This window comes from Enhydra lutris, unplaced genomic scaffold, assembly GCF_002288905.1.
Source record: "Enhydra lutris kenyoni isolate GAN:26980312 unplaced genomic scaffold, ASM228890v2 scaffoldscaffold93, whole genome shotgun sequence".
Lineage (NCBI taxonomy): Eukaryota > Metazoa > Chordata > Mammalia > Carnivora > Mustelidae > Enhydra > Enhydra lutris.
This window is the reverse complement of record NW_019154177.1, coordinates 2,931,350-2,946,043: the sequence shown is the minus strand read 5'-3', so window position 1 is coordinate 2,946,043 and position 14,694 is coordinate 2,931,350. Positions and strand designations below refer to the sequence as shown.

At 43.0% G+C, this 14,694-nt stretch overlaps 2 protein-coding genes across 3 annotated transcripts in view; one reads left to right on the top strand and one right to left on the bottom strand.

Moving 5' to 3' along the window:
* The window catches only part of LOC111162609, a 207,498-nt gene that overhangs the window by 28,369 nt on the left and 164,435 nt on the right, over nt 1-14,694 (bottom strand). The window contains exons 2-3 of the mRNA XM_022527121.1: nt 6,807-6,824; nt 373-398 (exon numbers count right to left, since the gene is read on the bottom strand). Of these exons, the coding sequence (XP_022382829.1) occupies nt 373-398; nt 6,807-6,824 (44 nt within the window). The remainder of the gene's footprint in view (nt 1-372; nt 399-6,806; nt 6,825-14,694) is intronic.
* Nucleotides 1-14,694, top strand: part of LOC111138542 (histone H2B type 1-A) — a 364,628-nt gene that overhangs the window by 270,985 nt on the left and 78,949 nt on the right. The gene's annotated exons all lie outside the window — the stretch shown is intronic.

The following is a 14,694-nucleotide window of genomic DNA, read 5'->3' as shown; positions in this document are numbered from 1 at the left end:
AGCCTTTGGTCGCCAGCAGTTGCAATTTTTTCTTGAGCTGAATAAAGTTACTACTCAAGTATTTAATAGAATTATATATTTGTATTTAGGGGCAAAGGAAGTATTAAAACTTACCAGAAATTCCCATTCAAATATACAGCGAATGAAAATATGTATTGAAGATGTTTGCCTTAGATTGTGATCAAGAAGTACAAACTAAGTTCAGTGATGAATAAAAAATGAAGCATCTTTTAGACTAAGGATAACTCCAGGGTTTTACTGAACACCATTTGTTCAACATTTGGAAATTGTGTCTAGTACTGATCATGTCCTCTGGGAATTAACAGCTTAATAAGATTAGTGATGGATGAATTACCAGCCATAGAAAACTACTTTAGACCTGCCATCTCTCACTGTGACTCTGGATATAGAATTGTTAGAAGTTATTGAAAGTGTTTGAATAACTAAAGTACTTTTATCACACTAATATACTTTGGTAACAAAATAACAAAACAAAATAAGAACATGCCACTTTGCTCTGATTCTCTGTGCAATGAGACCCCCCCCCCCCAACCTCCCCAACCCCACCACCACCGCATCCTGGCCCCCCACAGCATCTGAAATTCAGTTAAGTGCGCTTAACCACCAGGAAAACAGCAGTGGAAAGTCTTGATTGCCAGGTCACTGGACTTCCCGTCCCGGTTTATAAGTCAGCAACGTGTCAGTTTGATTACTGTGATTCAGTTCTCTAATGCGATCACTCAGGTTGAATCAATCAAAACACACCTCCCTACAGTCCAGTCGGATGTCCAGATCGCAAGTGATTAGGACACCAGCCTCTCAGTCTTGCTCCCAACTCCTGGCTGCATCGAATAGGCCGGAAGGCAGAGAAACAACCAAACCGCCTCCAGATCCCTGTAACTTATGTTGAGAAAAGGTATCCAAAACTTAAAAACAAGGGAAAACTATTTCTTTCTGTCCTTCTGAGCTGTATTAGAAAATTGTCTGGGTTCATTTCTGGGTCATTTGATGCTCTAAGGCAATGTTCTACAATAAAACAGAATGTGAGTCACATGTGTAACTTTAAGTTTTCTGGTAGTCCCATTGACAAAAGTAAAAAGAAGCAAGTGAATTTCATTTTAATAATGTATTCTACTTCACGCAATCTATCCAAACTCTGACCATTTCAACATGTAATCGATATTTTAAAAAAATAAGATAATTTATGTTCCTTTTCTTTTAATCAAATAGCAAGTCTGTCAAATCTAGTTTATTTTGTATTTGTAGAACATTCCATTTCAGACTAGCCACCAGTCACTAGTGGCCACATGTAGCTACTAGTTATCATTCTGGATGGCCCGGCATTCAAGAAGGTAAGTGACTTCATGTTTACTCTTTGATTAGGTCCAGAGTATGTGAAATTAGGCATTCACTTGTAGAAGATTGATACGTTAGTAAGGGTTTTGTCCAGTTGAGAGGTAAGTGAACGCTTTCCAGTAGAAAAGATAACCTTAAAAGTAATGATTGCATTTTTTTCTTTTGCTGACTGAATATGTATTTCATTTTCCTGTATCCTGCCTTGACCTAACTTTGTCATCCTGCTTGCTTCCTTGTTAATGACTTTTATCATTATTTGCCCCATGCACAAGCCTGCTGTAAACAGTACTTGTAGGAGACATGTGGGTTTTGTGTGTGGGATTTTTTTCTTTTTAATATTTTATTTATTTATTTATTTATTTATTTATTTATTTGTCAGAGAGAGCACAAACAAGGGGAATGGCAGGGAGAGGGAGAAAGAGACTCCCTGCCGAGCAAGGAGCCCCACACTGGGCTCCATTCCAGGACCCAGGATCGTGACCTGAGCCAAAGGCAGAGGCTTTAACCCACTGAGCCACCAGGTGCCCAGGAGACACGTGTTTTTAACTTTTTGAAGATTATACTTTGCCACTTTGTTAGTCAGTTTGTTCTAAGTGCTCCAAATCAGAATCTTTAGAAACCATTCTAAAAATCAGAAGGTGTAAAACTTTTTGGCCATCGACTTTAAAGTAACCTTAGATCTGGTAGGTGTGTCATGGAGTCTCGCGCTTTGAAATAAGATTGAACAAGCCTGTGAGCAACAGAAAGCCTACTAAAATTAGCTCCAAGGGAGAATTCAGGTCAAGGGTGTGGTCCTCCCACTCAAATATCAAATACCTCAAGGTAGCCGACAATAAACCAACGACACAAATATCACAATGCAATGAATTGTGTATTCTTGTATTTACACACATTCTGAAAAGTATGGATTGGCTAAATTTCTTTCGTGTTCGTCAGGTCTGGAAAGCTGGTGAACAAAATTAAATGTGCAGAGCTGAATGCCACGTCCCAAAGGCAATAATGGCCACGGGACAGAGCGTGGGGGGGAGAGAGCCTTGAGCAGCGTGAAATGCACAAGGACGATGAGAGGAGTTGCTGGAGCAGGTGTAGGCATCGGCCTTCCACCGTGCCAGAGAAGGGTTCTGTCTGCTTCCGAAAGTAGCTAACCTGGTGCTGGTGAACCTTGTTACAGGTTCCCACGGGGAGCGGTTCAAACCTGCTTCTTCCCGACTCACCAACTGATGAGGTTAATAACAGCAGCCGCTCCACTAGCCTCCTTGGTTGAGGGTACAGGGCTCGTGGTTTGCTCCATTGTGAGGCTGACGATACAGGGCGGCCTGAGAAAAAGGATACAGGGAAGAGCTTCAGGAGATTGGCAGCCTAAAGAAGATCGTAGGCTTGCTGACTGTTTCAGCCCCACGAACCATCCTGACAAATAGCCCAGTCTCTGCAGGCAAACGGCCAACAATTACTCAATCAGACCCGAGCCAAAATGTTTCCCACAGCACAGCCTGTGGGCACCTTAAGGGCGGAGACCACTGTTTCTGTATGTTTATTCCCTGACACATCCTTAAAAGACTTGGGGAAACAGAGAACATAATGGTACAGCACAGAATAGGAGCTTAATAAATACATAGAGAATATCACCAAGGGAGTAATACATTCCAAAACATATTTAGCTAACATTCTGGAATTGCCGCTAGAACCACATAAGTGACACAAGAAGCTAGGTCATCCAGAGCCCCCTTATTCTTTAAGCTTGTCTTCAAATGACTTTAAACTGTCTCAAAAGTCAAACCTACCCTCAGAAGAAAAGGATTTATCAATAGTGAGAATATATACATTTTTATAGCTTCCCAGTCAAGGCCAGTAATAAAGGTGATTATAATCCACAAGCTGTAGACATATTTTAGGCGGTAGCCTTAATCGGAGTAAGCATAAAGCCTTACCCTGTGGCTCTTTTGGAGAAAACATGGACATACAAGTTTTGATAGATGTGTTAAGACGTATTACTGCTTTTTTATTCCGAGCCCATCACGACACCATGCATGAGCTCTGCACACGCAGGACAACTGTTAAGCAAAAGATAACCAGATGAGATCATAAAAACAAAAATCAGCCCAGCAAAGTAACTCCTCTCAAGGAATTATAACTGGGGTGACTAACACAGACAGGGTAATTATCATACTGGGCAATAAGTCTGGTCGGAAAGACCCAACCCACAGAGAGAACAGAAGAATAAAGAAATTCAGATGTTCATGTGCTGGTTACACCTTTGCCTTCAAGTCCTTACCAATCCAGTTGGGAAAATAAGACGTCCAAGTTCAGCCTAGGGCCGTGGTTCTCAAACTTCTAGATTTTAGGGCCCCTTTACACTTCTAAAAGTCAGTAGGCCCCCCCAAATTTCATTAATGCAGGTTACTCTTGTAGACATATTAACTACTTTAGAAATGAAAACTGAGTGTTAAGTTAATTTAATAATGTATATCTATATTGACTTGGTAGCTTTCATTAAGCACAAGATTAATTGTTTATAAATATATATAATTAACATATAACATATCACATATTCACTTATATTACATATTATAGATTTGTATGTATAATGTGTAGTATAGAATATCATATGTAATATTATAGAACATTATATTTTATGTATTATATATTGCATATATAAATGATGGAAGGTCAACTCATAAAACCTTCTGCATTCCCTAGCCAGTTGGAAACCCTGCCAGCCCCAGGCTAACCCAAAAGTTGTCAGGCTGCCTGCAGGTAGAGAACACAGCTGAGCTCATGGTGCAAAAGGGTGGGAAGATAGCTGTTTCAGAGCAAAAACATTGTTTTCAATCCCAATTCTTCCATGCAGCAACAAGGTGACTCTGCTAAGTCTCAGACTTTCCACTTCCATTTCCTCCTCTGGGCCAGGGACTAGCCCCCTCACCCCCCAGGAATATAGTGAGAATTAAATTAGATCACATGCATACAGTTCCTGAGACGGGGCTGAACACACAGTTGCCTCTGACTTGAGGTTTCTTTCCATGAGATCCATCCACCGTGGGATTCTGCTGTTTTGGAGTGACCCTGAGAATTGGTACTCTCCTTAATTTGGAAGAGGGTGATTAGAGACCATCAAACAAGCTTGTTCACTCTTTCCAGTTATGTGTGTTGCTCCTGGAAGCCTCTGAAAGGTAACATGACTGGGTGTTAACTCAAGGAAGATTTTGATGAGAAATTCTAACAGGAGATGAAGCCGGACCATCGGAGAAGGGAGATGAGTGTGGGTGTGTACACATGAATGTAATCATGTGTGTTTGTGTAGTAGGTGAGCATATAACCCAGAACCATCACTGTCACTCAGAATCTCCCCCCTCATTGCTGTTCCTGGAGCTCACTCCTTGCCTAAAACTCCCAGTCCTCACCTTCTGCATCTCAGGTGTGTGTGCACTTTCAATGGCAGCTATGGCTGTCAGGGAGAACTGTGTGTAGCCGATCTATAAGAGGGACCCAGGAATTCCATCACCCTGCATTTTTTACTACTAAACTCACCAAACCCGCTTAAGTTCAACAGAAATCCTTGTTGGGACCAAATTCTTATTACATCAACTTACCTACGGATTTGTAGCTATGCTTCAGTTAATACATAGACTTCTTATACTTTTCATGGTTAATAGTAGTGGCATTTATATTTCCTCTTTTCTAAAATAATTCAAGAAAAATACAGAGGTGGCATAGTATATTTGTCAAAATGACTGCCTCAGAGGCCAAAATGCCTGGGTTCAAGTTCAACTTTACCATTGGACAAGTTAATTAATTTCTCTATGTTTCACTCTTCTCATCTATAAATGTCAGTAATACCACCTGATTCATAGGTTGTTATATGAATTTACGAGTTAATATTTATGTAGCTCTTAGAACAGTACCGTATTATAAGAACAAAATTTTTATATACATATTAAATAAAAATAACTTTTAAAATCACACGTATGTTATTATAACCACAACACAGCAGAATCGTGCCCCGGTTGGTTTAAGACTGTCGATAATACTAATAAGGACAACAGGTAACTGAACATTCTGTATGGACCAGGAATTATATGCACTATTTTCGTTCTGTCTTCACCACCGTCCTATACATCCTTTACATCCATTATCATTTCATCAGTACGAAAACAGAGATTGAGAATTTAGATTTCTCCTGGGATAGCTGTACAGACCAGGTCCCCAACACTCGCGCACACACACACAAATACCGATTGAACTACAGTCGAAGATAAGGCTTGCTTTTTAATCTATAAAGCGCATAAATTAAAAATTAAAATACACCCCGACTATTACTTACTAGCATGTTTAGTGAGTTGTAGGTAAAAGGCCTTTTCGCACCCGCCAAATACATCCCATTTGGACCTCTCACCTTCCCGGCAGAAGCAAATTGTGCTGTTGGTCCTGGTTGACACTAGGTGGCGCTCCGAACCAACCAACGCTTATCTAGAGGCCGGTATACTCCGATTTCTCCAGGCTTTTCTATGAATAATTATTAACGTCTCATTATACACTTAACAGTTTTCTTTTCCCTTCTGGTGAACAGAAATTACTATCCCCATTTGGCAGATGGTGATCCGGGGGTCCCTGGGAAGCCCTAAGGCTGCAGGAAGTCCACAGGCAGGAAAGAGCGCGAGAGGAACAAATTGAGCGACTAGGACTCTTGTCTAAGTGATGCAGAGAAATCACGCCGGATTATCATTCATTTCACGAAGAACTCAGCAGCCCCTTAGAGAAGACCCGCACTGTGCTGGGTTCGGGGAATAAGAAAGTGAGGAGGACAGGCTCTCCCCCTGATGATGGAAAGGTTTGCAGGAGGGGAAACGTTCAGAGGACCGTCAGAGGGGCCTGAAGGAGGGGAACAGTCGGTTTTCTCTGGGGGAGGAGGTTAAGCCTCGAATCTTGTAAGGGCAACTTTTAAAATACTCAATTCCTTCTTTTCCTTCTGAAAGTGCAATGACCACACAGAGAAGGAGGAAAGTCTTGTGCAGAGATGAGCGCTGGAACGGGCTCCTCTACTGCTGAGTAGGGGAAAGAATTCTGAGATTCCTGCGTGAGTGTATCAGTTACGACCATGACGATAGTCCTAACAAGAGTAATAATAAATGTATTAAGCACTGTGTATTGAAAGGGAAAGTGCAGGTTTATCAAGTCCCACAAAAGAGGCCCCTGAGGTGCAGAACATTAATTCATTGATTTCAAAACACCCGATTGCTAACGAGTAACTTTAAAGAGTTTTAGATAAAGAATTGACTATAAAGGTTATGTACTTAACCTTTGAAGTGTCCAGGGCTAGTCGAGTGGTTGAAGGATAACAGTGTAATACACAGTTTGGTTTGGGCCTCAACCCTTTCCTGCCCAGAGGAATTTAGGAGGCAGGATGCTGTTTGCGCGACTGGACACTGGATGGCGCTCCACACTAAAACGACCCGCCGCGGGACTGCGGCCTCTCGGGGTGCCCGGACAGTCATTGATCGTTAGCCTTGGGTTGACATTGTACTACCCAGATTTCAAATCTCATTCATACACAGTCTACTGACGGACAGAAATGAATATTACAAGTGACGATGACACGACTGAGAAGCCGTGAGACTGGAGTAAGGGCCCAGAACAGTCGAGAAAGCGGGGAGGCCGGCTGCAAGGACCTTTGGGGTCAGTACTCCTCGTAAAAAGATACATTGTCTGGACAAGAAATCCGCGCGGCTCGATCCACTCACTCCCCCAAACAGTGACTAAGGAGGAGAAACGCAGATGACTAGGCTCGCACTGCCTACAGTTTAGAATAAAGAAGAAAACACGTGGGAAGAGAAATGGGCAAGAGTGCAGAACCGAGGCGCAGGGAAGGACAGGCCTGGAAATAGTCTCGGAGAAGCCATGACACCTGTGTCTTCAATGGGAGCAGCAAATTAAGCATAACAAGCCCAGAGACCTGGAGACACTGCACATGCTTTATCCTTAAAAAAAAAAAAAAAAAAAAAAAACTATTATTGGGGCACCTGGGTGACTCAGTGGGTTAAAGCCTCTGCCTTCAGCTCAGGTCATGATCTCAGGTTCTGGGATTGAGCCCCATATCAGGTTCTCTGCTCAGCGGAGAGTCTGCTTCTCCCTCTTCCTCATCCCTCCCCTCTGCTCTTGCTTTCTCCCTCTCTCAAAGAAATAAATGAAATCTTTAAAACAAATAATGCAGTGTAATAATGGTGGGATGAACTCTATTTGCTAGGAACCGTGTCTGAACCTCCTGTATATATGATCTCATTGCATTTTCAAAAATATCTCACCCTTTGTCAAGGAGTTTATAGTCAGATTGAAAAGATAGACCAAAGAGCAGGGCCCTGGAGTTCCGCTGCATCTGTAACCAGTAGGGGAAGAGGTGAAGGTGTAAAGGTCCACAGCTGGAATGACAATTCCATTTCTTAGTGCGAACGCTATCTAACTTCTGTCCAAAGACCTGGTTGCTTAGTCCCGGCCTTTTACTGTTCTGTTTACTGCTATTTCTCTTGTACTACTGTATGGCCTTAGTTGAGCCCGCCTGAACGTCAGTCTGTTCACTTGTTAAATGTGGGTAATAATTTCTGATCGCCAATCGATTCTTTACATGAATGACCTCCTACAGTTATTAACAGATATGGACACCAATGGAAGGTAATAATTACCCAGCAGATTAGGGATGAACAGTATGCAATACATTTTGGTTTAGAGTGCCATTGGAGCTAACGACAGACCATGGTGTAAAGGTCTAGTTCAGCTAGGAAGAGTTGGCGGTCAACGCAGTGACTAGTGCTGTTAATTGTTATCTTTCAGCTCCCTTGGCAGCCCTAGAAACTTTGAGGGAGGAAGTGTCCTTCATATTTAATATCTTCCTATGGAAACTGTCCATACATTTTTTTCATGACTGATGAGAAAAGCAGCCGAACCTAGACTTGTTCACTTCGGTATAACCCGAGTTTTTGTAAACTTCTCTATCGTGTATCATTTCGGATGAGCACTGGAGTGTGCTTTAAAGGCACGTGAATTATAATCAGTCTTCACGGCAAAGTTATATTGCAAGGCCCCTTCAACTCTCGAGGTCTCAATTTTCTCACTTGTAAAGAGTTGATAACAACAGCTATTTCATAAAATGGTATTTAGAATTAAATTTTGTAAAAAGCAAAAATTGATAAATGAAGCCCTCAGTACAGTGTCTGGTATATAATTAGGGCTAAGCCATGATGATGAGGAGGATATATTCTAAAATATGTATTATATACTATTATATATTCTAATACAATGTTATATAACAAATACTATATATTATATATTCTAAAATAATATTTTTACATAATACCGTAACAATAATACTGTCAATGACATGCTGACCTGAGGATGTCACTTCCTATCAGATGACAGGTCAATACCCTCTTACAGATTGCCTATAGCGTGGTTTTCTCACTGTAAAACAATCATAGTTTGTTTTTTTTTAAGATTTTATTTATTTATTTGACAGACAAAGATCACAAGTAGGCAGAAAGGCAGGCAGAGAAAGAGGAGGAAGCAGGCTCCCCGCTGAGCAGAGAGCCTGATATGGTGCTCAATCCCAGGACCTGAGATCATGACCTGAGCTGAAGGCAGAGGCTTTAACCCACTGAGCCCCTCAGGCGCCCCAACACTGCATTGTTTTTTTATTGAAAGGAACCAGCTTGCAGTTAACCATGCTGCTGGACACACGTCAGTCTCTGCTCCTTCTCCAAGCCCCACTCTTTTATGGTAAAGGATTTTTACAAAGAAGGCATAAACGCTCAGAGATGAAGGGAATGGGAGACAAAGCAATCCGATGAGAGAGTTCAACGGAATTTTGGAAGCTGGAGAGCAGATGGGTGAACGTCTTGCCAGACCAGAGAAAGCTGCACTCAGCACCAGCAAGGGGACAAAACCATTAAGAAACACATAAATTCCCCACCGCAGAAGCCTAAAAAGATGTAAGTCTCTGAGACTTACAGGTGTCTCTGAGGTCAGGGTTGTGAGCGGGACTGGAAATGGGTAGATCGGTTAGAGACCTGTGGAAGAGGCACCCTGATGCCCAGATTACCCCCCCCACACACACACTAACAGACAGGCCCGGCAGGAGACCGAGGGTTCTCCTTGGGTGATACTCACTCAGCGGGACTCTGGACTCAGATGTCTCAGTCGTAGCCAACTACGAGGGTGCAGCAGCAAACTGAAAATAGGGTTTGGAAAGAGAATCTGCATACTCAGATTCTCCCAGCTCCTTCCCGTTTTGTCTCCTAGAACACAAATACCCAAGCTTGTGTCTCCTATGATTTCTTACCTCAACCAATTTTTTGTTGAGTGTCTAAGGAGCGTGTAAAGCACTGAGCCGGGTACTGTAAATGGTTTAGCTTATAATAGTTTGTTGCGGGGCGCCTGTGTGGCTCAGTGGGTTAAAGCCTCTGCCTTGGGCTCGGGTCATGATCTCAGGGTCCTGGGATTGAGCCCCACATCCAGCTCTCTGCTCAGCAGGGAGCCCAGCTCCTCCTCTCTCTCTGCCTGCCTCTCTGCCTACTTGTGATAGCTGCCTGTCAAATAAATAAATAAAATCTTTTTAAAAAAATAGTTTGTTGCTATCACCAAGTACCACAGACTGGGGGCTCTTGTATTGTCCCACATTCTGGAGGCTAGATATCTAGAACAAGTGTGTAGAGAGGGTTGGTTCTTTCCGAGGGCTGAGAAAGAAAATCTGCGGCAGGTCTCCCTTCTGGGAGCTTCAGGCATTCCTAGACTTGTAGATGACCGTCTTCTTCCCTCTATGCATGGGTATCTTGGTCCAAATTTCCCTTTTATAAGGACACCAGTCATAATGGTTTAGGGCTCACTCTAATGACCTCATTTTAACCCGAGGACCTCCATGAAGACCCTATCTTTGCCAATTTCTGTTTTTAATTTAAGTATTTAGACCATCTACATTTAAGATGATTTTTGACATGTGAGGGTTTAAGTCTGTTATGTTGTTCTTTGTTTTCTGTGTTTTTCCTGTTTTTCTTTTCTGGTCTTTCTGTAAGTTATTTGAACAGTTTCTTTAAATTCCATCTCTTTTGGAAAATTTATTTATAATTTTTTTTAGTGCATTGCTTTGTACAATTTTGTCAGTGGTTACTCTTGGATCTTACAATGTATACGACTTTTCATAGTCTATTAGGATCAGGTGTTACGACCACAAGTTAATCGTGGACACATCATTTTTATCCTCTCTATTTAAAAATATTGTCTTGAATATCAAACTGTGTCTTGAATATCAAACTGATACAAAAATTTGATATTCAAATTTTTGTATCATCAGTCATTTGGCGACTCTCATGACAAAGGCAATCTAATGTTTGCCTATATGTTTACCCATATTTCTGGTCTTGCCACTGTAGTTCTTTCTTCTTGGTACCCTAAGATGCCTTCTCTTATTACTTCTTTTCTGTTTCAAGAAACTTCTCTACTCATTCTTTAAAGATAGGTCTGTTAGTAAAAAATTCTTTCAGCTTTGCCGCATCTGCGAATGTCTTTATCTCCCCTTCAGTCCTGAAGGTAGTTTTACCTAAAGGATATAGAATTTGCAGTTAACAATTATTTTCTTTCACTACCCCAGAAGCATGTGCCCTTTCCTTCTGGCCCCCGTTTCTTCAGAGGAACAATGCACTGTCCCCCAAGTTGTTGTCCCCACATAGCTTGTTTCTTTCTTGATGCTTTTATTTTAAGTTTTTTTTTTTAAGATTTTATTTATTTATTTGACAGACAGAGATCACAAGTAGCTAGAGAGGAAGGCGTGGGGGGGGGGGTAGCAGACTCCCTGCGGAGCAGAGAGCCCGATGTGGGGCCCAATCCCAGGACCCTGGGATCATGACCTGAGCTGAAGGCAGAGGCTTTACCCACTGAGCCACCCAGGCACCCCTCTTTCTCGATGCTTTCAAAATTTTTCAATCTGTCTTTAGTTTCTAGAATTTTAATTACAAAGTGATTGGCACTACTTTCTTTGGTTATATTTTACTTGGGGTTTATGCAATTTGTGTCTTTTCACCAAAGCTTGAAATTTTCAGGCACTATTTCTCCAAATACTCTGTCAGCCCTGCACTCTTTCTCTTGTCCTGGGAGCTGATGATATGAATGTTAGGTCATGTGTGTAGAGCTACTCCAAGTGGCAAAAGTAAACATATTCGTTAATAGACCCAAAGATACAGTCTCTCTAGGGCATATGAAAATAAAAAGCAAAAGCATGTGAACTTACAGAATGCTTAAGAGGTGTCTCAGTGTTTTATATACTTAGAAATGTATACAAGTGGGGGCGCCTGGGTGGCTCAGTCAGTTAAGCATCTGCCTTTGGCTCTGGTTATGATCCCAGGGTCCTGGGATCGAGTCCCCCATCAGGCTTCCCACTCAGTGGGGAGTCTGTTTCTCTCTGGTTCCCCTGTTTCTGCTCCCAATCTCTCTCTCTCTCTCTTTTTTTTTCAGTTTTTTTTTTTTTTTTTTAGATTTATTTATTTGAGAGAGCATGAGCAAGGGGGGAGGGTGGGGAAAGGGGCAGAAGGGGAGGGAGAAGCAGGCTCTCCTGCTGAGCAAGGAGCCCAACGCAGGGCTTGATCTCAGGACCATGAGATCATAACCCGAGCTGAAGGCAGATGCTTTAACCCACTGAGTCATCCAGGCACACCCCTCTTCCTTTTTCTCACACGTGCTCACATGCTCTCTCTCTCTTTCAAATAAATAAATAAAATCTTTCAAAAAAAGAAATGCATCAAAGTGTCTATCTAAGGATCATCCATCAATTAATAGGACATCCGTGTGAAGTTAATGAAAGATCCACTCCGAGCGTGTGGGGGGAAGCAGCTACTCCTTCCTTTCATATACCTGTTCAAGAGTTGTCAGTTGTCTGCCCCGTCCTTGTTTTCCATGACCCCTGTTGAATGTGAGTGTATTTTTTTTAAGACTATGAGGTTTTTCAGGAATGTATGTACTGGGTTACGGCGGAAGCAACTGTGTAGATCTGTGCTGGTTACTCTGCAAAGCGTCAGGATTATCAGGAAGCAAAGAGAGGGTCTCGGTCAGTGACGAATCTAATGAGAGAGGTAGTATATTAGCATATACGTGTAAGTCCATGCAATGTCTTCTGGTGTTCACAAGCACTGGGATGTGAACAGAGACAGCCAGGAAGTCTTCCCAAGTTCCCAAGTGGGTTTCAGTTGGCTTCACGGTCTGCTGTGGACATTCATTCACTGGCTCATTTATTTACTCAATCTAAACATAGTTATCAAGTACTTCCACTAGGCAACAGTGCTGAACGATGTAGAGCAAGGTCACTGTGCTCACTGTGTAGCAGGAGTTCAAAGGAAAGAGGAGAGAGAGGAACAAACATTCTTGGCCTAGAACGTGACCATTCCTGTGGACGGAGCACGAAGGGGCAGGAGGAGGGAGAGAAGTCAGGGGAGCAAGCAGATGGAAGGTGCCTAAACGGGCCCAAGACACATTTCCTTGTGTGAATGTATAGACGAAGATAGGAAAACAAGCTTTCCTTTAAAATCCTGGCATTCCTAGGAATTGATCGTGGGTTTAGACCGCCCGTTTCAGAGGAAGACGAAGAAACGGTCAGGAACCAGGGGAAATGAAACACAGTTTCTGTTGAACCTGGCTTGGTACCTCTCTGATTCTACTGAAGTCATTAAGGCAAGAAGTTACTCATTTCTGTGAGTTCACAGAGTTGTTCACCTCAGTGAACTTGGGCAAGGCCCTAAGTCCCTATTTGCAAATAGAGGTTATATATCTATTAAAGATTTTACTCACTTACCCGTTACATGTAATGGTTAAATGTAAATGGTCTGAATACCTAAACTAATACCTAAATTATTTGAGAGAGGGAGCGAGGGGAGGGGCAGGAGGAAGGGCGAGGGACAAGCAGACTCTGCGCTGCAGACGGAGCCAGACGCGGGGCTCCATCTCATGACCCTGAGAGCAAGACCTGAGCCAAAATCAAGAGTTGGACGCTTAACCAAATGAGCCACCCAGGTGCCCCAGAACAATATATTTTTAAGAAGATGTTGAGAGTAAGTTTCTCCTGTATAGACAGCCCAGAGTGATCCTTCGTACAGGCCTGGCATTCTGCAAATTGCATTTCCCTTTCCTTTTCTCTCCTCGGGTAATAATCAGGACTTGGACACTTTGAAATCACTGTTCTGGGGTTAATCCTGGGGGTTAATTCTGAAAATGGGTTGGCAGGGTTGATTCCTTCTGAGCAAGGTGAGAAAAAATCTGTTCCAGGTCCCTCTCCTTGTGTCTAGGCTGCTCTCAGGTACCCTCATGTCTTCACATCCCCCCTCCATGAACTTCTCTGGGTCAAAATCAGTTCTATCAGATTAGGTCCCATCCTAATGGCTTTTTCTTAGTTTGATCATTTGCAAAAACTTGATGTTCAAATGAAGTTACGTACAGGTACTGGGAGTTGGGACTTCAACCATTTTAGTGGGGGACACATTTCAACCCCTAACACCTGCCCATCCACAAGGGTTTCCGGAGACTAGAGGGGCTGAGGCCAGCCTACAGGTGGTTACTGGTCTTGTGGAGCAAGCTAATACTTCAGAAGGGAAGGCCCAGGGTCCATCTACCTCCTACTCCTGCTCCACAGAACTGCCTTCAATATATGTGACCCACCATAAGACCGCTCGGCAGGAAGCAGTGGTGCAGTGCCCAGCCTATGTCTCTTCCTCTGCCATCACGCTGATACCCGTTCTCCCTAAGGGGTCAGGGAGGCCTGCACTCAGACCATAGAGGGTAGCAGTGCAGCAAGAATGGAAACAGTCAGTGCTGGGTGAATGTCCCTTGGGGAGAAGCAGCCACCTACGCCTGCCATACTGAACACTGAGGCCTGAAGGCGGCCACCATTAGCACATGAGGAAGGAGCTAGGCTGTTGGTAGACTTGGGTGGGTCTTGCATATCCCTGGAAGCAGATGGTTGGGACAAAGGACATAATCTTACATTCTGGGGAGGGGTGAAAAGAAGCCAGGAACCTCAAACAGAGCTTTCATCAGACTCCATGAACACCACTGCTCAGAAGCCCATGTTAGCAAGCATTCCAGTCATGGCACCATTGGAGTTCTTTGGAAAAAGCTATTCTAATCAGGTAGGCAAGCTAAGAAGCAGCACAGTGGGGCTTGCTGTCAATCTCTGCATGGCCGGCAGCTGGCGCCCCAGACCAGACAGCATTTATTGTCTCCAGTGTCCCTCCGTGCAGTGAGAGCTAACTAGACGAGTCAGAAGTCAAGTGTTTTGTGTGAGTAGAAGAGGAGACACACAGGATAGAAAATACA